Source organism: Exophiala viscosa (assembly GCF_022695815.1).
Source record: "Exophiala viscosa unplaced genomic scaffold EDD37scaffold_11, whole genome shotgun sequence".
Classification (NCBI taxonomy): Eukaryota; Fungi; Ascomycota; class Eurotiomycetes; order Chaetothyriales; family Herpotrichiellaceae; genus Exophiala; species Exophiala viscosa.
The window spans coordinates 342418-363771 of NW_026944363.1; the positions used below are offsets into that span (position 1 = coordinate 342418).

The 21354-nt window shown below is 51.2% G+C and overlaps 10 protein-coding genes across 10 annotated transcripts; 6 read left to right on the plus strand and 4 right to left on the minus strand.

Moving 5' to 3' along the window:
- The first annotated feature begins 189 nt into the window (after nucleotides 1–189).
- Nucleotides 190–2152, plus strand: EDD37DRAFT_136503 (maltose permease). Its single transcript, XM_062809495.1, has 4 exons — nucleotides 190–564; nucleotides 621–683; nucleotides 731–1164; nucleotides 1216–2152. Exons 1-4 carry the CDS (start codon nucleotides 374–376, stop codon nucleotides 2100–2102), a joined length of 1575 nt encoding a protein of 524 aa, XP_062666766.1. The 5' UTR covers nucleotides 190–373; the 3' UTR covers nucleotides 2103–2152.
- EDD37DRAFT_136493 (carboxymethylenebutenolidase) lies at nucleotides 2152–3869 on the minus strand. The gene is made up of 4 exons (XM_062809493.1): nucleotides 3338–3869; nucleotides 2865–3283; nucleotides 2581–2750; nucleotides 2152–2514 (listed from the first exon to the last, which is right to left on the minus strand). Exons 1-4 carry the CDS (start codon nucleotides 3684–3686, stop codon nucleotides 2202–2204), a joined length of 1251 nt encoding a protein of 416 aa, XP_062666767.1. The 5' UTR covers nucleotides 3687–3869; the 3' UTR covers nucleotides 2152–2201.
- A 209-nt stretch (nucleotides 3870–4078) lies between these two features.
- EDD37DRAFT_639198 (ATP-dependent RNA helicase HAS1) lies at nucleotides 4079–6172 on the plus strand. The gene is made up of 2 exons (XM_062817150.1): nucleotides 4079–5777; nucleotides 5835–6172. The coding sequence occupies exons 1-2, from the start codon at nucleotides 4131–4133 to the stop codon at nucleotides 6072–6074; spliced, it is 1887 nt and encodes a 628-aa protein (XP_062666768.1). The 5' UTR covers nucleotides 4079–4130; the 3' UTR covers nucleotides 6075–6172.
- Nucleotides 6173–6298: 126 nt separating this feature from the next.
- Nucleotides 6299–8238, minus strand: EDD37DRAFT_653196 (aorsin; the record flags this gene model as incomplete). The annotated part of the gene is made up of 4 exons (XM_062818533.1): nucleotides 6299–7002; nucleotides 7054–7270; nucleotides 7318–8061; nucleotides 8116–8238. The coding sequence occupies 4 exons, from the start codon at nucleotides 8236–8238 to the stop codon at nucleotides 6299–6301; spliced, it is 1788 nt and encodes a 595-aa protein (XP_062666769.1).
- Nucleotides 8239–8513: 275 nt separating this feature from the next.
- On the minus strand, nucleotides 8514–10624 carry EDD37DRAFT_595110 (mitogen-activated protein kinase spm1). Its single transcript, XM_062814569.1, has 5 exons — nucleotides 10013–10624; nucleotides 9830–9962; nucleotides 9711–9777; nucleotides 9349–9663; nucleotides 8514–9297 (listed from the first exon to the last, which is right to left on the minus strand). Exons 1-5 carry the CDS (start codon nucleotides 10123–10125, stop codon nucleotides 8681–8683), a joined length of 1245 nt encoding a protein of 414 aa, XP_062666770.1. The 5' UTR covers nucleotides 10126–10624; the 3' UTR covers nucleotides 8514–8680.
- Nucleotides 10625–10743: 119 nt separating this feature from the next.
- Nucleotides 10744–11999, plus strand: EDD37DRAFT_136643 (uncharacterized protein). Its single transcript, XM_062809497.1, has one exon. The coding sequence runs from the start codon at nucleotides 10938–10940 to the stop codon at nucleotides 11841–11843; it is 906 nt and encodes a 301-aa protein (XP_062666771.1). The 5' UTR covers nucleotides 10744–10937; the 3' UTR covers nucleotides 11844–11999.
- Nucleotides 11910–12843, minus strand: EDD37DRAFT_653199 (S-adenosyl-L-methionine-dependent methyltransferase; the record flags this gene model as incomplete). The annotated part of the gene is made up of 2 exons (XM_062818534.1): nucleotides 11910–12266; nucleotides 12331–12843. The coding sequence occupies 2 exons, from the start codon at nucleotides 12841–12843 to the stop codon at nucleotides 11910–11912; spliced, it is 870 nt and encodes a 289-aa protein (XP_062666772.1).
- A 1084-nt stretch (nucleotides 12844–13927) lies between these two features.
- On the plus strand, nucleotides 13928–16172 carry EDD37DRAFT_136629 (MFS transporter). The gene is made up of 4 exons (XM_062809496.1): nucleotides 13928–14525; nucleotides 14579–15010; nucleotides 15062–15654; nucleotides 15713–16172. Exons 1-4 carry the CDS (start codon nucleotides 14117–14119, stop codon nucleotides 16007–16009), a joined length of 1731 nt encoding a protein of 576 aa, XP_062666773.1. The 5' UTR covers nucleotides 13928–14116; the 3' UTR covers nucleotides 16010–16172.
- A 134-nt stretch (nucleotides 16173–16306) lies between these two features.
- Nucleotides 16307–18151, plus strand: EDD37DRAFT_639207 (Rieske 2Fe-2S family protein). The gene is made up of 4 exons (XM_062817151.1): nucleotides 16307–17018; nucleotides 17076–17374; nucleotides 17436–17608; nucleotides 17675–18151. Exons 1-4 carry the CDS (start codon nucleotides 16688–16690, stop codon nucleotides 18078–18080), a joined length of 1209 nt encoding a protein of 402 aa, XP_062666774.1. The 5' UTR covers nucleotides 16307–16687; the 3' UTR covers nucleotides 18081–18151.
- A 150-nt stretch (nucleotides 18152–18301) lies between these two features.
- EDD37DRAFT_136688 (fungal-specific transcription factor domain-containing protein) lies at nucleotides 18302–20787 on the plus strand. The gene is made up of 2 exons (XM_062809498.1): nucleotides 18302–18656; nucleotides 18711–20787. The coding sequence occupies exons 1-2, from the start codon at nucleotides 18602–18604 to the stop codon at nucleotides 20558–20560; spliced, it is 1905 nt and encodes a 634-aa protein (XP_062666775.1). The 5' UTR covers nucleotides 18302–18601; the 3' UTR covers nucleotides 20561–20787.
- The last annotated feature ends 567 nt before the right edge of the window (nucleotides 20788–21354 follow it).

A 21354-nucleotide genomic window follows, 5' to 3' on the forward strand; every position in this document is an offset into this window, starting at 1 on the left:
CTTAGCCCTTATGGGCTACGAAGACTCACCTCCACCCACGTTTTCTCGGGATGGGGACAGGAAAGCAAGAGATCTTGCAAGGCGGGGTAGGATTCAGCTCCTTTCAGCGCCACTGCTACCCAACATCCCTTCCAAGTTACCTAATCATTCCTTGCGGAAGTCCGGATCAAAGCCATTTCTCGTTCTCAGGGCGGCAGGGAAACCCAATGTATTTGCAGCTGCATCCAGGTACACTGCAAGGTGATGAAATCAGGAATGATGCAGCTGACAAAGAGATATAAATGCTGCGTCGGCCTCGGTCGGTTTCATTTATTTGCAATGTGAATCACCTTCGGCTTTGACTACGGTCTTCAACATCGAAAGCCTGCAAACGATGGAGAAAGGGTGTCATATCCATGACCAGAGCAAGGCTGCGGACGCAGTCATCGAAAATGTCGCTCTTAAGGTGGAGCAAGCGCGACTTGCCGCCGAAGAAGAGCATCAACTCTCGGTATGGGAGGCTCTCACCAAGGACAAAGTAGTGGTCTTCTGGTGCATTTTCTTCGCCTTTAGTGCAGTAGGATGGTAAGCCTGGACAGAATGGGAAGGAACCGCGCCTAGTCACTGACCCTCTCCTACAGGGGTTTCGATGCTCAGGTCAATGGTGCCATGATCTCGGTGCCGCAATTCCGTCTCACCTTCGGGTATGTCGTTCACGTGGGACAGCTTGAATGCTCGCTGACGCAGCCAGATACATCTATGAAGGCCAACCTGTGCTTCCGGCAAGCTGGCAAAGTGGCTTCAACAGCATCTCAAGTGTCGGTCAATTCTTTGGAGGCTTTGCTTGTTCATGGGTCTCCGACCGTGTAGGACGAAAGAATTCCCTTCTGATCGGGCTGATCTTTGTCACCGCTGGCATATTTGGCGAGATCTTTTCAATCACAAGAGCGGCCTTTCTCATTGGCAAGCTGATCCTGGGCATTGGACTGGGATTTTACCTGACCATCGGCCCTCTCTACTGTTCGGAGGTAGCACCTGTGGTCCTTCGAGGCATGGTAACAGGCGGAGTGAATTTTGCCATTGTTATCGGTCAGCTGTTGTCCAACGCGGTCATCAAAGGCTTCGGAGACAGAAATGATCGATGGGCTTTCCGTGGACCTTTCGCGGTTCAATTTCTATTTGTTGGTAAGGTGAATTTGCTGCCTCCGAAGGAGACCTGTTGACTAATTACGATAGCCATTCTTCTTGTCGGACTCCCCTTGGCGCCAGAGTCACCATGGCATTATGTCCGTCGCGGCCGTATCGAGGATGCCAGACGCTCGCTCCAGCGTCTTCATGGCAAAGACACTGATGTCGGACCTAGACTTGCGATGATCATCAGAACTGTGGACTACGATATCGAGCTCTCTCAATCAGCAAGATGGGTCCAATGCTTCCAGGGGACAAACTTGATCCGGACAACAATCTCTGTGGGTGTCTTTGCGTGCCAACATCTCTCCGGTATTGTGTTCGTTCTCGGATTCTCGACCTATTTCTTCGAGCTAGCAGGGATACCCACCAGCCACGCTTTCGATCTCGGTGTCGGAGTTACGGCTTGCGGTGTGGTTGGCGTCGTTGTTTCGTGGATGGCCATCAACACTGTCGGCCGCAGGAAACTCTTCATTTGGGGAATGATTGGCATGACAATCGTGCTTGTGCTCATGGGTATCCTTGACGTCGTCCATACTTCGGCTGCCCGATGGGTGCAAGCCTCATGCACCGTTGTCTATGCGCTCATCTACCAAGCCACGATTGGTGTCCTTGCATTTGCTCTGCTTGGAGAGGTTTCGACACCAGCTCTCCGTGCGAAAACAATCGGACTCGCCACAGCTTGTCAGGCTGTGTTTGGCACCGTGATGAATATTGTTGTTCCGTACATGGTCAACCCAGATAAGGCGGATCTTAAGGGGAAGGTCGGCTTCATCTTTGGTGGTGCTTGCCTCCTTGGTACGATTTGGAGTTACTTCTACATTCCTGAGCTCAAAGGCCGCACTTTCCAGGAGATCGATTGCCTATTTCACCACAGGGTGCCGCCGAGAAAGATGGGCATGTGCAATCTTGAGGAAGTCGATGATGCGTTGTAATGACGGGGAAGATGCAGTGCATGTCGACGATCTCCTCGGATCGCCAGTTATTTGCAACAGGCCAGTGAATATACGTGACTTTGAACTGAGTATACTCAATTAAGCGTCCACTTCTCGCAGCTGATACTCAAACATGCTATTTGACGGCAAACTGTTCTTGTCGAGCATCTTCGTCGAAATGTCGATACCAGCCGCAGGGACGCGGTACTCAAATCTCTTCCCAGACGCTGCACTCTTGCCGTCAGGCAACGGGTAAGGAAATGGCAAGTATTCGGGCATTAGACCAAGCTGTATCAGCACTGACGCCTGATCCCACGCGATGTGCTCATGGTACAATCTGTCGCCACGAATGCAAACCACCGCCGTAAAAGGGACTTCCACCCTCCGTCCTGTCGGAGGAATGCCAGGAATCCTATGTCAAGTTAGTCACACTGAATTCTTCGCAGCGGTGTTAGTGTGTCTGAGGATAATAACTCACATCCAATCCATCTCCCTATCGTGCGTGAACTTGAATATAAATTCGTCCACCACGCGATCTATACCAATCGTGCGGCTGACGAGTTGCATCTCCGTGTCGTCTGGATTATTGTGAATGAAGTTATTTTGGTAGAACTTCGTCAGTCGCACGCGACCTATGCCGCCGGTCATCTGGGCGGAGTATCTCGTTAGTACGAAGTACCTATCTCGCTCTCAAGACAGTGCCGAAGGGTTGGGCATGGAAAGTAACAATGCTATATCGAAATGTTCGAGGGGCCAACATACTGTCGTGATATGGTTGACGTATGGTTCCTGGACCATCGTCCCCATCGTCTTTGCTGCAGATCGATCGGCAAATTCGAAGTACGTGTGTTCCTCCCAGATGGCTTCGAGGTCGAAGTCGGCTCCGCGGATGTACTTCTTCAGAAAGGTGAGATTTCGTGTGTGCGAGACTGATTCTTCCGTGCTGTCGAAGTCTGCTTGGCACGGGATGGCGAAGTTTGCCTTGGCTGTTGGGTAAGAGTACATTTTTATGTCATCGGTACTTTTCGGGATGGTGCCCTTACCGGCGAGGTGGTAGAGACATGGTATGGATGCTGCCGTTGGTAGCTTTTCTGTAGCATTGCCGTAGATGACAGCCGCTTTTATCCTTGAATCGAACGTGATGTCTTTGATGTCTTTGTCCCATAATGAAGCGTCGTAAACTAGACCCCGTAAGCATGCTGGACTGTCTGGTAGGCATGAGGGGCAAGACTTACCAACTAGTCCGACTCCGCTTCCGTCAGGGCAAGCCTTGCAGGACTCGAGGGCGGCAGCGGCTTTAGCAAAGGCTTCTTGCGCTGCAGCTGTAGCTTTGAATGCGCTCTCTCGAATCTCAACGACCGCAAAGCCTTCCTCTGCCCACTTCAAGATGGGCGGAGGGATGCCATCCTCGCACACGATGCCGCCTTGCGTGTATGTTGGTGCATCTTCGGGGAGGACGATAATGAGTCCGGGCCCATATCCTCTCCGCGAGAGCGGCAGTAGTAATGAACTATGGTGGTCGACAGTGACGAGATCGGCAGTAGGCAGCCTGACCGGATCTTCCATGACAGATGAGTCGCCCATATTGACGTACGATGTCTCCAGCCAGGCGTTGAAGTCGTGTCGAGCGTGTGGCAGAGGATAGTCAAGTTATTGTACAGAGTATTGAGTTCAAGCACTGTATCCGTTTACCTTCAAATTGTCTAATATCAGATGCAGTGACCAATGTACGTTTCCTACGGCTTGACGACATATAATATATATGATGACCACACTTCTTATCGATCGTGGTGCGTTATCCGACACTACGGGCCGCCACAGCATGTTAACTCGAGGCTCTACTAAACCCATTTCAGTCTAGCTTACGCCGACAAGGCCGAGGGTGTGGCTTCCAGTTCCGGTTAGACACTTTTCCTTATCGATAAGGTCGACAGGCTTGAAAAAAAGTTGCAGCGCTCCTCATCTGAAAACCTGTGGTTTCGTCCAATCTCACCGCTTCACCAGTCTCTGTTCTTTATACCAGCAACAATGGAGCCACACGCCGATAAATCCAAGAAGCGCAAGAGAAAGCATGCGAAGGCAACTGATGCAACTGCAGATACGCCGGTCGCTGCCTCCCCAATCGTGACTGAAAAAGTCCGTCCTTCTACAAAAGAACCACGAGAAAAAAGCAAGAAGAGGCGGAAAACATCACATAGCAGTGACGATGAGGATGAAGATACACTCAATGTGCCGGAGGAAGAAGCGGCCGACGATGCCGTCGACGAAGAGCTGGACAATCAGGATGCACCAGCCACCACTCAAACCGCTTCAGAAAACGATTCTCTAAGCCATGACGATGAAGCCGACGACGACACTGCCGGCCCCAAACTCGAAGAAATAGTAGATACAACGAACGGCACCCATCTACTCACAACGACAACAGACCTCCCCACCGAAAGTGCTCCCTCGCTTCCTGGCACTGACAGCCAACCCCAAAAGTTCACCGACCTCAAGCTCTCCGAACGCACCATGAAAGCCCTGGCCGAAATGAAATTCGAGAACATGACTGAGATCCAACGACGGGGCATCCCTCCGCTACTTGCAGGCCGGGACGTCCTGGGCGCCGCCAAAACCGGCTCCGGCAAGACTCTAGCCTTCCTCATCCCGGCCGTCGAAATGCTGCACGCCCTGCGCTTCAAGCCACGCAACGGCACCGGCGTGATCGTCGTCTCGCCCACACGAGAACTCGCGCTCCAAATCTTCGGTGTGGCAAGGGACCTAATGCAATTCCACAGCCAAACTTTCGGAATTGTCATCGGCGGCGCCAACCGCAGCGCCGAAGCCGATAAATTGACCAAGGGTGTCAATCTAATCATCGCCACCCCAGGCCGTCTCCTTGACCACCTCCAAAACACACCGGGGTTCGTGTACAAGAATGTCAAAGCCCTCGTGATCGATGAAGCAGATCGCATCCTCGAAGTCGGATTCGAAGACGAAATGCGAAAGATCGTCCAGATCCTGCCCAAAGAGAATCGCCAGACAATGCTCTTCTCCGCGACACAGACCACAAAAGTCGAGGATTTGGCCCGAATCTCCCTGAGGCCTGGACCACTGTATATCAACGTGGACCACAAGAAGGAGCACAGTACAGTCGAGGGTCTGGAGCAAGGCTACGTGATCTGCGAGAGCGACAAGCGCTTTTTGCTGTTGTTCAGCTTCCTCAAGCGCAATCTCAAGAAGAAAGTTATTGTGTTTATGTCAAGCTGCAATTGCGTGAAATACCACGCCGAACTGCTCAACTACATCGATTTGCCGGTCCTCGAGTTGCACGGAAACCTCAAACAGCAGAAACGCACGAACACGTTTTTCGAGTTCTGCAATGCGAAGGTCGGGACGATGGTGTGCACAGATGTCGCTGCCAGAGGACTCGATATTCCCGCTGTGGATTGGATCGTCCAGTTCGACCCGCCTGATGATCCGAGAGATTATATTCATCGTGTGGGACGGACGGCGAGAGGTGCCAACGGCAAAGGAAGGAGTCTGATGTTCTTGCAGCCCAGTGAAGTCGGGTTCTTGAGTCATCTCAAGGAGGCGAGGGTGCCGGTTGTGGAGTTCGATTTCCCGGCGAAGAAGTTGCTCAATATCCAGAGTCAACTGGAGAAATTGATCACGCAGAACTATTATTTGAACAAGGTATGTCCATGTCTGGTACTAGTCGTCGGAGTGACCCTGCTGACATATGCTTTACAGTCCGCAAAGGATGGGTACAGATCGTACCTGCAGGCCTACGCGTCTCACAGTCTACGTTCTGTGTTCGATGTGAACAAGCTTGATCTGGTCAAGGTGGCTAAGAGTTTTGGTTTCGCAACGCCACCGAGGGTAGATATTCAACTAGGAGCGAGCATGCAGCGAGACAAGAAACAAGGAGGACGAAGAAGTTATGGCAGCCAACCGAAGCAGAATGGGCATGGGAATAAGTTTAGGAGGTAGAATGACCGCAAGTAATTACTGTAGCGCCATTGTAAAGACTGCCTATCTATCAATGGGCATCCCTCAGCCCCTGAATAAAGTCTTTGGTCATCTGTCGGACTTCTTCCAGCCTTCTTTCAAGGCCGAATCCCCCCGTTGTATTTACACATAATGTGGCTGATGAACAACTCATCAGGCAGACTGCTTCATGATCTCAGTATTGCCGTCACATCAAAGTCCGAAACCTATGCCACCATAGTAGCCAACTGAGCGAAATTTGGCGTGCCCCAACCACTGACAGGATCCCATCCTGGACCTGCCGCCCAGGAAGCATTATCGATCTTCCCGGCTGGCTGACCAGTGTAGATGTCGACACCGCTGCAGCCACGCGAAGCTCCCAGAGTAATGTCAGTGAAGCCCTGATTGCCCGAAGTATATAGCCATGGGTTGAGAAAGCCTAGTCTCGGCATCCCCTGCTTGATTCGAAGGCTATTGAGGTTGCTTATGATGGCCGCAAAGGTCGGAGCCGCGCAGGAAGTGCCCCAGACGAAGTCCGGCTCGCCATCATTCCAGACCAAATATCTGACAGATTGAGCCGACACGTCCGGGTATGCTCTTCCACTGGTGTTGAAGTAGCCTTGGTTGGTGTCATCAATGCTATTGAGATACTCATAGATGGTGTTGTCCTGCCAGGAAGGCCGAGGAAAGTAATTTGAGAAGCCTCCCGATGTGAAATCTGCGGCTATTTCGGGATCGACACCGTACGTACCGCCGGCCGCTGTAACGAAGGGGCATGTCGCAGGGAAGGAGGGTGAGAATTGGAGTGTGTTCTTGCCATCATTGGATCGACAAGCGCTTCCTACTCCTGTATCACCGCTGGAGAAGATGATGGACACGCCACGAGCAGTGAGCTGGGCAAAGAGGTTGCAAACCTGTACGGCATAGTTGTCTGTCAGGCGTCAGTGACGGTTCGTACAGGTAACAGTACGTAGCGACATACATGGGACACTTTCTTCATCTTCACCGTAAGAGGTGGACAAGACACCCGGTAGTATCGAGTCATCAAGACCAATTAGGTATTGGAGCTGGTTCAAGTAAGGCTCGTTGGTTCCGTTGGCCGCCACAGGCTGATCGAGATCTGGGTCAATGGGCGCTTGTCCACCCGTCGAGTAATATGTTATAGGCGTGCCTCCAGTGAGGGCAGCAGCATATTGAACCTGCATGTATGAGTGGTTATCCAGATCAAAACCATGATCCAACTTACGTCAAGATTGCCCTCGGCACTGGTGTTGACGTTAAACTCCGAATTTGCAATACCTCCATTAATGCTGGTGATGTTGAGCGAGCCCATCAAGTAGGGGTTCAGGTTCGAGATAAACATATTCAAATCATCGACGTAGTACACCTGCCCATCGAACCCAGATATCCCAAGCATCGTATCGTTCGCGGAAGGAGTAAATTCGCTCATTTGGTAGAGGCCACGAATGCAGGCAGGGGTCACAGTGGTGTTACAAAAAGTCTCGTTGTATGTGGTCAATGTGGAGGAGGATATCTGCAAAGGCTGCTCGTCGTGATCCAACCTGATCTGAAGCTTTGGACTTCCGAAGCGAGTCGTGGGTTGGATTGTTTTCATCATGTCTCGCAGATTGGAAGGCACAGAGTACTGCAGTGTGCGGATCACTGTGGTCTCCTTTTGTCGATAGGAATAGAATCTGGTGCCCAAGATAGCATCGGCGGTTGAAACAGTTACGTTGAACGTGATCCAGTGTCCAGACACCTTGATGGTATCTCCGTCGACTCCTTTGCTCTTAAGCCATGCTATGATCTGATCACCAGCTCCGCTGGTTGGCTGCGTCCACACATCAACTTCGTCTTTAGTGAGATGATTGCCATATGAGGGATGAGCAGGGGTCGAGATGTTGTGGATAAGCTGATGGAAATCGGCTAGAAGTGGCTGATCCATGGCGAGTTGCAGGACTAAGACTTGGTTCTTTGCAGGCTCATCCATCTAAAGGAAAGTGTCAGCATCAGTACACTTTGCTCGTATCTGTGAGTCACGTACCTCCTGCATCCACCCCTTGGGGATACCAGGCAGGCTTTCCACGACTTCAGGTGCATCATGAAGCATGGACAGAACAATACCCAGGTACGTGCAGAGGAGCAGGAAGAGCTTGAATGAAACCATCTTTTCAGCACGGCAACCGCCCGGTAAGGTAGTGTTGTTGGCCCGGAGAATAAGGGAAGAGGAGGATTGAGACGCAATAGAGTGCATTAATTCAACGTGGAAATACGTTTGTTGAAAGGTCAAGTAATGTCGGGTACCTACCTGTAGTCACCACAGGATTTGTCACCTCCTGCCATGGGGCTGGGCATCAGATGAGCCCTACGACCTCATGCTGCAACATCTGCCTAGAACGTCAGCGGTAGTCGAACTTTGTGTACCGTGAATGAAAGACCAGAAGCGGTTGAGAAAACGTCTTGAAGGCTATTTTTTCGTAAAGCATAAGGCCCAGGTGCTTGATACTGCCACAGAATACCTACTAAAGCCAAAAGCTGTATTTTGTTTCATCATACTCCCAATAGAGCCTGAACAATCCGGAAGCTTCCAGTCGGCCGAGCGTCCGTGTCTATCGTCGCATCAGATCCGAACCGGCCTGCAATTCGTGTTCGAGGTCGTTGCCGACAAATTGACCCGCTTCCTGTGGTCTAGGGTCGTCGCGGCTACTAGTCCATTGAGCTGGATTCTCCGGGATCGGGACATTAATGCTCGAGGACGAGGTTTGAGAAGGTTGATGACGGACGTGCTGTCGGAATCTCATAACTTCATCCAGGATCATCTTTCTCATCTCTTGAACATCTTCAACAACCTCGAATGCGAAATCAAACGTCTTAGGACATGGGGGCTCGTCTGATGCATCATGCCAGATATGGAGGTATCTGTGCTCCAGCGCCTCTTCCACCGAGATACGCGAGGAGGGATCGAATGCCAGCATCCGATCCAAGAGATCCAGAGCATCGGGATTCGCCTGCGGAAAGAGCCTCTGGAAGGGGACTTTGGGCATGTAAGGGAGGTTTCGAACGTATTCTTGAGCACGGGGCGATCCAATTCGTGAGAGAGTCTCCTCGTTTGGTGTACCCAGGTAATGCAGGATCTGGTTGAGCTGGTCGACGTAGTCGCGACCCTTAAAGAACGGCCGTCCACCCAGCAGCTCAGCCAGAATACATCCGACGGACCAGACGTCGACTAAAGCCGTGTTAGCAGGATTTTACCCACCAAGTATAGTGTCCAACGTACTGGCTTTGGTGTAGCTCTGGAAGCTGAGCATGATCTCAGGAGCACGGTACCATCTCGTGGCAACGTATTCTGTCATGTATCCAGCATTCTCCTCCGGATCTTGAGAGAACCCTCTTGCCAAACCAAAATCGCAGATCTTGAGCTCGCAGTCGGCGTTGACGAGTAGGTTTCCTGGCTTCAGATCTCTGTGCAAGACGTTCGCAGAGTGGATGTACTTGAGACCGCATAGGATCTGATAGATGAAGGATTGGAAGTGGGCGTCGGTGAGTGGTTGGCCTGAACGGATGATAGCCGCCAGATCACACTCCATCAACTCTGTCCAATGTCAGTCGCAAGACCAGCGCAACCCGGAACAGCTATACCTTCGTAGAGATAGGTCTCATTGAAGTTGTCCGGCCGAGGGATATCCATGTCGTACAGGCAGGTGATCTATAGCCAATATTTTAGCATTTGAACAGGACATGTCGGGCGCCGAACCCACATTTCTATGACCACGGAAGTGCTGGAGGAGCTTGATCTCACGCAAGGCTCTCTTTGCGAGGATCTTCTTGCTGAAGACATTGGTGACCTTCTTGATGGCAACGCCCTCGCCAGTCTGGCCGTTAGTCGCAGCGCTTATCCCTTGTCAGCTCAATGCTCAAGCTCCTCCACTCGACATACGTACCAGACAATACCATACGCACCCTGTCCCAGCTCTTTCGTCACAGTGTATCTCTCATCGACAGCGAAGTCTTGGTTGAACACCTTGAACACCTTGCGCCCGGACAAATCGCCCATGATTGCGGCTTAGGAGTACTTGAGTTGGGTATAGCAGGTGACGACGCGCGCGTCTATGGGGTGGACGAGGTCGAGGACGAGAGAGGAGCTTGGGTCTGAGAGGACAAAGCCGACAGGCTCGAGGGTTATATGACAAGAGGATGCTTTCTGGCAATGTGGACTGTGCGGCTGAGGATAGAGTTGGCTGGTGCTGACGCCCGGTACGACTCTGTTACGGCGAGAGACCACAATCAGCCTTGGAAGGTGGGGGCTGAATTGGTATGCTGGTGTAAGATGTAGCCAGTAAGCGTGTCTTTTGGCAAGAAAGTGTCTGAGACAAGATAGAATAGCCGTAGATGGAGTACGTTGCAGTAGGCGCTGGATTGTTTGACAATCTTGCCTGTCGGGCGCTTCGCAAGAGCAGGTGCTATTGACAGCAGCGGTGGGAAGGCTGCGCAGCCTAGACAGGGGGCCCTAGCCCTGTCGCGAGGGAAGGGGAATGCCAGCAAACACGCCAAGCAGAAGTACAGGTCAAGGTATCTGGTCTGGGGATGCCCGGTGCACGTGCCTGAAGCGGACCTAAGATAAGTCTATTTGCAGGGCTATTTTGGAGCTATTGGAATGGATCATCCCATATATTGATGAAGCCACATCCCTGTCAAAATTTTAGTAAGGCTGCCAACAGTCAACGACTACCAATTGAACCTGCCTATCATACAACATACCTTTCATTGCTATCTGTTGCATTAGCAAACTCAGTGTACAGTCTACAGTATTCTGGCGCTGTGGTCGTCATGTTGTGCTGAGACCCAAAAGAACTTACTAACGTGTGAATGGTCGGCATGGAAGAACTACTGGCCAAGCAGCGGAAAGAAAAGCGTGATCTACAGGGTCGAATCAGGCAGAAGAAGAAGAATGCCACCAAAAAGACGAGAAAAGGTGTCAACGATGAATGTGAGATTCTAGAAAGAGAACTAGCAGAAAAGCATCAAGCCGAAACCGCGGTACTAGACGGAGAAAGCCCAAATCAAATTGAGTCCGGTGTAGATGGCCTGACCCTCGAGGAGCCTGTTGACGGAGGTGATCACGAAACAACGACCGGAGCCAACCAGACGAAGGCAGAGGAGTCCGATGCACAATCACTTGCTGATCAGCCACAATCAAAGAAACCAAACCGACAAAAAGCAAGATTGGCTCGAAGAGCCGCCGAACAAGAAGCTCAAGCAGCTGCTGCGGCATTGGAGGCCGAAAATCTACCTGATCGTCGAGAGCAAGAAGTGTCTGCAATGAAACAGCAGATGGAGAGTCGAGGTTTGACGGAGACTATGATCCGTCCGGATGGCCATTGTCTCTTTTCTGCGTGTGCGCACAGTATGTCTCCCGACCAAGTCTCGAAATCCGGACCAAAAAAGGCACCATATGAGAATGTGAGGTTCGCGGCTGCTGAGTTCATGGCTACTCATTCAGATGATTTCGAAGCTTTCATGGAGGAGCCCCTCGATTCCTATGTCAAGAAAATCAGAGACACGGCAGAATGGGGAGGTCAGCTTGAGTTACAGGCAATTGCACGATCATATCATATCGACGTTAACGTGCTCCAAGCTGATGGAAGGGTGGAAAAGATCAGCTCCGGATCAGACAAGACAGGAGAGTCAGATGATATCTGGCTTGCCTATTATCGCCACAGTTTCGGCCTGGGAGAGCACTACAATGCATTGAAGAAAGTGGACAAGACTTGAAAACAGTACAAGGATGACCATGAAGCGATGGCGAACTTTTTACAACATATCATTCAAGACACCAACTTAACGGTGGCGCCAAACAGAAATCCAATCTTGGACTTTACCCTCGGCGTCTTTACCGACCTTGTGTGTGTCAGCGGGCTGCCAGTGACCAACCCTCTCTAGGGCTCCAGGACTCGAAGGTGCGAGTGGATTCATCCTGACGTTGGCCTCTGCATCGTATTTGACTTCCTCTCCAGGATGACTCAGATGCTCGAGGTATGCTTTGGGCGGAGATGCAAACGGCGGTCCCCCGGCTGTGCCAGGCTTGTTTGTGGGAAACTCTAGACAAATGAGATTGGCTTGAGGGTCAGGTCGGAGGAGCTCAGACATCCTCTTCGCCCATGCAGGTCTCATGGGGAGTTGCATAGCGCAGAAGAACTAGGTGCAATGTGAGCAATGGCCAATCGCAAAATGGACAACTCTGGCAGGATAAAGCACTCACAGTGTAGTCGTAAATCAGGTCGAACTTTGCATCTTTGCCAAAGCCGGCGCTCTCCAGCCAGTCGTCCGTGTAGAAATCACCGTGAACGAAGCGAGCATTGCCCTTTCCGATCTTCTCGTCTCGGACCGGATAGTCCCCAGAATGTTCTTTCTCATACTCTTCGCATGCCTTGAGGGCATCTGCGGCGTATTCGAGCCCCACAGCATCGTACCCAAAGCTCTGCAGCAACATCACATCGACCCCTCGGCCGCAGCCAGCGACTAATGCGCGCTTCCGTCGTGTCTGGCCGCCTTCTTCGACCATGGCATGCCCAATGAGGTCCGCGTAGTTGATCAGGGTGTCTGCCAGTGCTGGAGACGAAGTCCCGCGGTCCCAAGGCAGAAAATCACCTTTAGCCCACAGGTCTGCCCAGCCTTCTGCATACTTTTGTCCTTGGAAGCTGCTGAAGTGTTGCTTGAGGGCGGCACGCGCTTCCTCCACAGGGAGGTCACGACCCGGTTGGCCACCAGACATTATCAGCGTGTGTGAGATCAAAGGCTTGCTGATAGTAGCTAGAGGCTGTTTCCGGATCTTCAGGTGTGCGGGACTCTGGACTCCACGATAAGGGAATATTCCTTTCGCAACGTCCTTTGCGGTCGGTGCACGACTACTCTGCGAGGCCTCCAGGCGAGTATGGAATGGTATGTATTTAGGCCGCCAGCAGAGTTTTCGCATCAGAGAGTAACTTCGAGTTAGTCACAGTCCCAGCCAATTAACTTTTGATATGAAGGTGAATTGCGAATCACTGGACGATTGCTATACCGACTATACAATTTTGTAGAAGAGGTCTTTGTTCTAGATATTCAGACCCCACAAGATGTGCAAGGATCCAGATGTTTCCATCGTCAAGATCGAAACTCAGGCCCGTTGATTGGTTCATCGTGCGTAATGCTTAGGATGACCACATCAACTCGATACTGTTCACGACTGACTGTTTACTCATATTCAAGATTCGATCTTTGCGATTGATATCCTGTCGAATGCTCCTCTCCGAGTAGGATCATGTCGGCGCATCGCATCGGAATCAAGCCCGGCCTCCGTCTACGGAAATCTGCGCAATGCTACAATTCCATTGGCGCCCATAGCACTTCTCCCTGCAGCGCTCATCACCGGCGGCCCGCGCATGCATATTCTCGCATGTTTTGACAGGTTATCGACTGATGTCCGGGAGAACTGCCTCCATCGAAAAAGGTCGATCTACACGACGGTAGGACACCGATGTATTCAACATCTCAAAGGGCCATGTCGTGCAGGTGATGAGCCGAGGCGAAAGGCGTGCGCGACCGGTACAGTCGTTCCTGCACGACCAAGGATTGCGGGGTTTGCGGCAAAGACGGCACAACAATTGCATCTACGGACTCTACTTTAGCATCTCCCCACTACTGCCGCAACCATGTCATTGGTGGTATTGAACCGTGCAGAGAAATATGAGCAGTGTCCGTCTATGGCGACAATGGGTTTCGACGCCCTTCAGCTTCACCGCTGCCGGCATCCTTGCCTCCTCACGCACTGTGCCGACTCGACTACATATCACATCACGTCCGGTCGTGAAGAATCTGACAACTGCAGCGACATGCAGCTGACCGTGCCATTGTCTGAAATCTCTTGTTGACTTCTTACTCCCACGCCTGGGCGCATTATACATCCTGTTTCGAGGAAGAGTCGAGTACATAAGAGGGAGTGATGACTGGGATAGCAGACCTTCGATCTCCTCCCCGTGCCCCAACTTACCTTTCGAACCTTCAACATGACGTCCGATAACCTTGAGAAGGATCCTCCTTCACCAGAGACTGTCCGCGGCATGGCCTCCGCGGAAGACTTGGGCAAGATATCGGAGAAGGAATATGGAAATCCAGCAGAGAGTCGATCGATGCATTCGGTCACTCGATCTATTGTTCAGTCGGATCAATCCACCATTGGAGACGACCATAGCGTCGATATTGAGGTTGCAGATGATGTATTACAAAGAACAATAACGCCCAAGAAGCCGCTCGTCAAAGTATCTCGATCAGCAAGGCGTGGACTCTTCTCGCGGTTTGCTCTGGTGGCCGAGGTGACTGATCCATATGACTACAAGGATTCCACAAAATGGTTCATCACTTTCGTCGTGGCAGTCGCTGCGGCTGCTGCTCCGATTGGGAGTGCCATTATATTGCGTGTGTAAACCCTATGATGTTGATATACCAAATCGGCGCTAACAATGCTTCAGCAACACTTGAGGATGTGGCTCATGAACTTCATTCCACTCCGACGATAACAAATTTGGCCGTCGCCCTTTACATGTTGAGTATGGCGATCTTCCCTCTTTGGTGGTCCGCCTTCTCAGAAGTTTCTGGTCGACGATCTGTATATATCGTTTCATTTGCGCTTTTCATTCTATTTGCCGTACTGAGCGCTGTTTCGAAGTCCATTGGTATGCTTATTGCCATGCGTTTGCTCTCTGGTGGTGCCGCGGCCTCTGTTCAAGCAGTGGGAGCAGGAACGATTGCCGATGTTTGGGAATCGAGAGAAAGAGGAAGGGCAATGGGGATCTTCTACCTCGGTCCACTCTGTGGTCCCCTCTTTGCACCCATACTGGGTGGTGTGCTTGGGCAGCATTGGGACTGGAGGGCCACTCAATGGGCCACTGTCATTTACGGAGGTAAGCAAGGATACCCGTTTCGGTCAGAGACATGCTCATGAGACAATACAGTGTTAACGTGGCTGCTGGTATTCTTCGCCCTGCCCGAAACCCTCGAAGCAACGAAAGACGTGGTTGCAGATGCGGCCACGGACGCAGCAGCATCAGGGAGTGGCAGCACCCGGCCTCCCTTGAGTCGAAGCTCGACCCGAGAAGTCGTACAACAAAACTCCAAAAAGTACCTGAAGGTGGCCAAGATGATGCTGGTTGATCCCTTGAGGGTCATCCTGTTCCTCCGCTTCAAGCCAGTTCTACTCACCGTTTACTATTCAGCCATCACCTTTGGCTCGCTATATGTTCTCAACATTAGTGTCCAGTACACATTCGAACGACAGCCGTACCACTTTCCTACCGTCATTATAGGGTTGCTGTATATTCCCAATTCCATTGGATATATTTCTGCAAGCCTACTTGGGGGCAGGTGGATGGATTCGATCATGAAGCGAGAGGCGCTCAAGGCAAAACGGATTGACGAACACGGCAAATTGATCTTTCGACCCGAAGATCGTATGCGAGAAAACGCGTGGCTCGGCGCCTTCATCTACCCAGTCGCCCTGATGTGGTATGGGTGGTCGGCGGACAAGGGGGTATTTTGGCTCTGTCCGGTAAGTGTCATTACTGGGTGTTGGTGGCATCCTTGACGGAGTTCTAACAGTGGCGCAGATGATTGCCAACTTCTTCTACGGGGTGGGTTCGATGCTCATTTTTGCCATGTCAACGACCATGTTGACGGAATTCATGCCACGACGATCTTCGTCAGGAGTGGCGCTGAACAATTTCTGTCGAAACATCTTGTCATGTATTGGCGCGTTTGTCGGGGCACCTTTGATCGGAGCCATTGGAAATGGCTGGCTCTTTACAATTCTAGGAATATGGACGCTTTCAGGTGCCATGGTCATTTGGGCGATGAAAAAATACGCGTCACAATGGCGCGAAAAGATGGACAAGGAGGATGATTGATGGATGTCTTTACGCATTATGATAGATGATGGACAGCAAAAGAACATGGTACCCTTTTTACCTCTTGGAATCCTTGAGATATACCACTCTTGTACGCGTAGACTTCGAGGTCAACAAAGCTAGCAGAGGTCATTCTCGGCATGTACTCATACTATGGTTAGACGGCATCTTCAGACCTGTGCAGCGATAGTACTCCGTAAGGGCACCACCACTGGCACTCTCCAAAGCGGCGCTTGACAGCTACCTGTAGATTTAATCCGACCTGGGTTCTCTGAGGGGCTAAACCCAAACTGGCACTTTTGTTCGATTGGCCAGCTGGCGACGTCTTTTCACGCCTTGATTCTTATCGCGAGCGCTATCATTGATGCACCAATCTTGAAGGAGCGAATTGAATTGTCTACAACTAGGCATGAGGTCACGGCTAAAGACCGTTGACCAAGGACAAGCTCTATGGAACTGCAGGTAGGACTTTTGCTCGATTGGATGGGGTTTCTTACCCCTTTCCGGGCCTGGCCTTTTATGAGACCTGGCCACTCATTTCCAGCCACCATTGACTAAGAGTGACCATACGAACAAGCTGATGGTGTATAAATCAACTCTACCAGCTTGTCGAGCCAAAAGCAAGGCTAAGCCATCTTACATCACAGAATTACTGTAAGAAAGCTTCCACGGCCAGCCATGTCGACAACGACAGTCACTCAAACCAGCACGAAAATGACTGCAAAGACTGCTCTCCCATCAGATTGGTACCGGACGCCTGCTCTCTATGAACTCGAGAGACGCGCCATTTTTTCCAAAGAATGGCTATTGATCACGCACAAATGCCGATTCGAGAAGCCAGGAGACTATCACCAATTTGAGCTTGCCGGGTTCCCGTTCTTTCTCATCATGGATCGTCAACAGACCATCCGTGGCTTCCACAATGTCTGCCGACACCGCGCGTATCCAGTCATTCGCCCTGACGCCCCGAAATCTGGAACCAAGAGCATCCTCTCGTGCTACTATCACGGTATGTTACATCAACCCTCTCTTGAAAGCGTTTGAAAGCAAGCCTGATCAGTACAAGGGTGGTCATATGGTTTGAACGGGAAACTCGCAAAGGCTCCCAAGTTCGACACTGTCGAAGGGTTCGACAAAGAACAGAATGGTCTTTTCCCGGTTCACGTTCATATCGATGATCGAGGAATCATCTGGGTCAACTTGGAGGTGTCGGAGACACCCAGTGTTCCGTGGGAGGCGCGCCTCGAAGGCAGTGATAAACGTCCTCGCCTAGCACCTTTCAAGATGGATGATTACGTCTACGATCACACCTGGACCTTTGAGAGCAACTACAACTGGAAGGCCGCCGCCGACAATTATAACGAGGTAAGATCATCGCTGGCACTGCTAATGAGACGCAGATTCAGCTTACATGTGATATCTCTAGTGCTACCACTGTCCAACCACCCATCCCCTTTTCGTCGAGACCTCAAATCTGGAGAAGTATAGAAGTGAGTTGAAGGGAGGAGAATTGCTTTATTTTCTTGAGGACTTGCCAGGGAAAAGCATAGGCAAATATGCACCAAGCTGGTTCTATCCTAACGCGTCCTTGAATCTTGCGTACGTGCATGACCCCTGTTCTCCTGGAAGATCATGGTATTCGTTCACGAGACTAACGCATCACAGGGAGCCTTTCTGGTATCTTATGCGTTCAATTCCCACAGGTCCCACCACGGTAAGAAACGAGTACGAAGTTTATCGCCACAAGAATGCCACGGATGGAGAGTTCGAAGAGATGGACAAGTTCTTTAAACAGGTCGAACGCGAAGACAAAGAACTGTGTGTTGCGGCGCAGGTCAATCTCACCGCTGGCACGTACTCGGCAGGCCAATTACATCCGCACAGGGAAGATGGAGTTGTATACTTCCAGAACCTAGTCAGAGAAACCGTCAAGGCACATCGTGAGAAGGAAAAGAAATCTGGAACGGAAATATGGCCTACCAGAGCGTCGACAGCATCGCAGAACGATGACGTTGAATTCTGTCGAGATCTCGCAGGGTGTGCCACAGCCAAAGAATTAGGCGACTGGTGATTGCGGTCTGACCAGAAAGGAGAGTCGACCCTTATCTCCGAAATCATGAACATGTACCATGTAGACTCTGCCATCTTAACCTCTTTTCCAGAAACCTACGTCGGGCTTACCCCTGGCCAAATATTCCCAGCACGTGACTATGCATCACATGACCATATTTGTTAGGGCCTTATCACGTACTAGTACCGACCTTGAGTGCCAGACCTCACTTTCCCCATTACTCCTTCCCTCCTCCACTTCTGTCTTCCCTACTTCAAAGACAGCCTCATCAATCATACATAGTCCACGTGTTACAGCATGCGCTCCCGGCAACTGGGACTCATTGTCGCTCCTCCTCCTCTTCTTCTTGTCGCCTTCTAATCTGTCGCTTCACTTGCGAAACCTTCTGTCTAGAGAGCCAGCTTTACACCTCTCGGTCCTCTCATGATCACTCAGGATCCCACCCATGTTGCCTGCATCTTCGTGGGCTTGCCCTCCACATGGAGTAGCTACTTCTAGAGCAGAGGTTAAGGCACTGTCTGATGCCAGAAACGAAGCGGTTGCTATGGCGGCCTATTCCACGAAGAAATTCGCGAGGTATGCTTTCGTACAATTCATGTAGCTCGCACACTGTCTAACCACGTCTCGTAGCCGGCTGCGCTACATGCAAGGCTCGTCGAATCAAATGCGATGCTAGCGTTCCGGGATGTCTCAATTGCTCGAGACGAAGTTTCACTTGTCCTGGGTACACAAGGGTCCTACAATGGAAAGAAAAACACCAGGTCGCCCAATCGGCCTCCTTCGTGAACGACCCTGATCCCAACATACCTGCCGAAACGTTAAAACCCGACGCAAGGATCAAAGGGAAAGTAGGGGCCTCGCGTGATGATTCTCAACTTGACAATGAATACCAGCACTGTTCTCTCGGAACGCAATATCGTGCTATTCCACCGCTGTCCACGAACAACGACCCCTTCTCATCGCCAATCTTGCAAAAGCAACCTTCACCGCCCGCTACCCCACGCGACGAAGCCTTGGTTGTGAGAAACGCGACTACGACCATAGCAACCCTTCGGCCTTCTCACCTACGCTCGTTGAATGATAGGACTGTGCTTCTCATGGCACATTATTTTCGCAAGATTTGCGTCATCAACTCCTGCTTCGATTCGTTCGCCAATCCATTTCGGACGGAGATTCCGGGTCTTATGGCTACGTCGCGTCTTGTACAATGCTGCATACTGAGTATGTCGGCTGCACATCTCCGCAGTGCCCGTCCGGAGTGGTCGTTTGACAGCTTAGAGTATCTAACAGCAGCTGTGTCCGAATTGATGACGGAAGTCAATGCCGTGTCCTCTGACTCTTCTCTATCGACCTACGTTGATCAAAGGTTAGATAATGCCCTTCTCGGTGCAATCATGTTAGGCATGACCACTTCGTGGCACCCTTCCTCGGGCCTAGGCCTAGAGCACATTGCTGGCTCTCGCGCTTTATTCCGCACCTGGATCAGACACAATTTTGGAAGCGGACGAAAAGATGATGAAAATCTGTCTCGGTTGAGTCTCTATCTGGGGCTGCATGCGTATTGGGAGGCCATGGCTTCCTTCTTGATAGATCAAGATCCTGGCCAGCTCGATTACCTGCAAGTTGCCTTCACAATACCTCCGACGCAAGTTGCTCGCATCCATCCGTGGACTGGGGTCAGCGCCATCCCATGGGTGTATTTAGCGAAGGTGGGATGCATGGTGCGCTTGAAGAGAAATCTGGCAAATTGTGGTGTCCGTGGTCGATGGGAAAGTTCCATCATCGGCGCCACCGTATCTTCCTTGGGGAAGCTCGAGGAGGACGCGTGGAAGCTTGCTGGACAAATTATGACCTACAGCGTCCCCAGCGATGAACAAATCGAAGATACATTCGACACGAACACCACGAAATCTCATCTGAAGAATCTAGCACGTTGTTGTCAGCTAGCAGCGTTGCTAGAGCTTCAGAGATCATTTGATGCCGTTCACGAGCAGCAAGCAGTCTTGGATTGGATCAGTCATGCAGACGCAGCAGAGGCGCAGAAGAACGCGTCTCTATTGTACACAGACACGATACGAGAGCTCTCGTTGCGTATATTGCAACTTCTGTCAGATGTCCCGACGAACTCGGGCACGCAGGCTCTACATCACCTTCCGCTCTTGATAGCAGGAAGTGTGCTACTACCACATATCATGAAACAGTCCCCAAGGACACTTCTGCAGAAATCGATTGCCGAGCGCAGAGATATCAATGAGGATGCAACTGTTTCTACTATCGACTTCTGGCGCAACTTCGTGATGGGTCGACTCACCTCTCTTCAGCGAGCGGTCAACCTGAACGGACATCGAAAGATCCGGCTTCTTCTCCAGGAGATTTGGGCAAGAGGTGACGCTTTGATTTGGCACCCCCAAGCGTTGTCTGCAGGGTATCTTCACTGGGTAGACGTCATGGAAGAGAAGGACCTGCAATTTTTCTTTTAACAATGATACGAAATACTTCCCGTGGGATTAAGAGTCCAACTTCCTCCGAACACCATGTTTACCCCGCGGAACGTTTCATGATCATCCTCTCTGACAGAAGCTTGATTTGCTCGCTGACAGGGAAAAGGAGTCTCGCCTTCAATACCCGGACGGAATGTCCAATGGGAAATGAGGCAGCCACTCACAGGTTGGGTAAGCAAAGGAGACCATAGAGATGATGCCAAGTCGTTAAGGAGCATCTCGGCTAAAAGGCTTTGGCGGCCACGGCCCGGACCATTTCTCGCTTCAAGCTCGAGTCAACTTCAACAACCACTCATCATCAATTTTCGTTGCTGAGAACTTCATCACATGTCAGTCTCATCATCCGTGGCTGGCATGCATGGGTTGCATCGATCCACTGACCATGGACAAGGGTGCTGCATCGGTCTACGCAGCCTACGCTGTTACAATGAACACCTCCACGTCTTGCAACGAACTCGTCCCAACTGATCAAGTCTGGTACCTGAACGTTGGCAAATGAAATTCGAACTGGCTTGGTGGTTCCACAAGCCAAACCTGCATTCGCATCAATTTCTTGCAAAATCCTCATCACACAACCAGTTCTGTCCTGTTGGGCAGCAATTCCAAGTATCACCCTCCGTCAGCCACGCGGTCCAATCAGCAATGCACTTATGCACCTTTCGGCCACTCATGGACATCGAGGCTGCATATTTCCAGTCACTATTGCAGTTGTCGGACTTCGACTCAGTTTCTACCTCTCTATGGTCACGCTATCGCTGCTTGCTTCTGCAATA

What these genes read in the sequence shown, in the direction of transcription:
- EDD37DRAFT_136503 (XM_062809495.1), top strand. Translation starts at nt 374, where the DNA reads ATGGAGAAAGGGTGTCATATCCATGACCAGAGCAAGGCTGCGGACGCA. An exon ending in GCCTTTAGTGCAGTAGGATG is followed by an intron (nt 565 to 620) that starts GTAAGCCTGGAC and finishes CCTCTCCTACAG; the next exon opens with GGGTTTCGATGCTCAGGTCA. An exon ending in GGTTCAATTTCTATTTGTTG is followed by an intron (nt 1,165 to 1,215) that starts GTAAGGTGAATT and finishes TAATTACGATAG; the next exon opens with CCATTCTTCTTGTCGGACTC.
- EDD37DRAFT_136493 (XM_062809493.1), bottom strand. Translation starts at nt 3,686, where the DNA reads ATGGGCGACTCATCTGTCATGGAAGATCCGGTCAGGCTGCCTACTGCC. An exon ending in AAGCGGAGTCGGACTAGTTG is followed by an intron (nt 3,284 to 3,337) that starts GTAAGTCTTGCC and finishes TACGGGGTCTAG; the next exon opens with TTTACGACGCTTCATTATGG. An exon ending in GATAGGGAGATGGATTGGAT is followed by an intron (nt 2,515 to 2,580) that starts GTGAGTTATTAT and finishes AACTTGACATAG; the next exon opens with GATTCCTGGCATTCCTCCGA.
- EDD37DRAFT_639198 (XM_062817150.1), top strand. Translation starts at nt 4,131, where the DNA reads ATGGAGCCACACGCCGATAAATCCAAGAAGCGCAAGAGAAAGCATGCG. An exon ending in AGAACTATTATTTGAACAAG is followed by an intron (nt 5,778 to 5,834) that starts GTATGTCCATGT and finishes TATGCTTTACAG; the next exon opens with TCCGCAAAGGATGGGTACAG.
- EDD37DRAFT_595110 (XM_062814569.1), bottom strand. Translation starts at nt 10,125, where the DNA reads ATGGGCGATTTGTCCGGGCGCAAGGTGTTCAAGGTGTTCAACCAAGAC. An exon ending in GGTGCGTATGGTATTGTCTG is followed by an intron (nt 9,963 to 10,012) that starts GTACGTATGTCG and finishes ACAAGGGATAAG; the next exon opens with CGCTGCGACTAACGGCCAGA. An exon ending in ACTTCCGTGGTCATAGAAAT is followed by an intron (nt 9,778 to 9,829) that starts GTGGGTTCGGCG and finishes TATTGGCTATAG; the next exon opens with ATCACCTGCCTGTACGACAT.
- EDD37DRAFT_136643 (XM_062809497.1), top strand. Translation starts at nt 10,938, where the DNA reads ATGGTCGGCATGGAAGAACTACTGGCCAAGCAGCGGAAAGAAAAGCGT.
- EDD37DRAFT_136629 (XM_062809496.1), top strand. Translation starts at nt 14,117, where the DNA reads ATGACGTCCGATAACCTTGAGAAGGATCCTCCTTCACCAGAGACTGTC. An exon ending in TGGGAGTGCCATTATATTGC is followed by an intron (nt 14,526 to 14,578) that starts GTGTGTAAACCC and finishes ACAATGCTTCAG; the next exon opens with CAACACTTGAGGATGTGGCT. An exon ending in GGCCACTGTCATTTACGGAG is followed by an intron (nt 15,011 to 15,061) that starts GTAAGCAAGGAT and finishes GAGACAATACAG; the next exon opens with TGTTAACGTGGCTGCTGGTA.
- EDD37DRAFT_639207 (XM_062817151.1), top strand. Translation starts at nt 16,688, where the DNA reads ATGTCGACAACGACAGTCACTCAAACCAGCACGAAAATGACTGCAAAG. An exon ending in CCTCTCGTGCTACTATCACG is followed by an intron (nt 17,019 to 17,075) that starts GTATGTTACATC and finishes GATCAGTACAAG; the next exon opens with GGTGGTCATATGGTTTGAAC. An exon ending in AACGCGTCCTTGAATCTTGC is followed by an intron (nt 17,609 to 17,674) that starts GTACGTGCATGA and finishes AACGCATCACAG; the next exon opens with GGAGCCTTTCTGGTATCTTA.
- EDD37DRAFT_136688 (XM_062809498.1), top strand. Translation starts at nt 18,602, where the DNA reads ATGCCAGAAACGAAGCGGTTGCTATGGCGGCCTATTCCACGAAGAAAT. An exon ending in TCCACGAAGAAATTCGCGAG is followed by an intron (nt 18,657 to 18,710) that starts GTATGCTTTCGT and finishes CACGTCTCGTAG; the next exon opens with CCGGCTGCGCTACATGCAAG.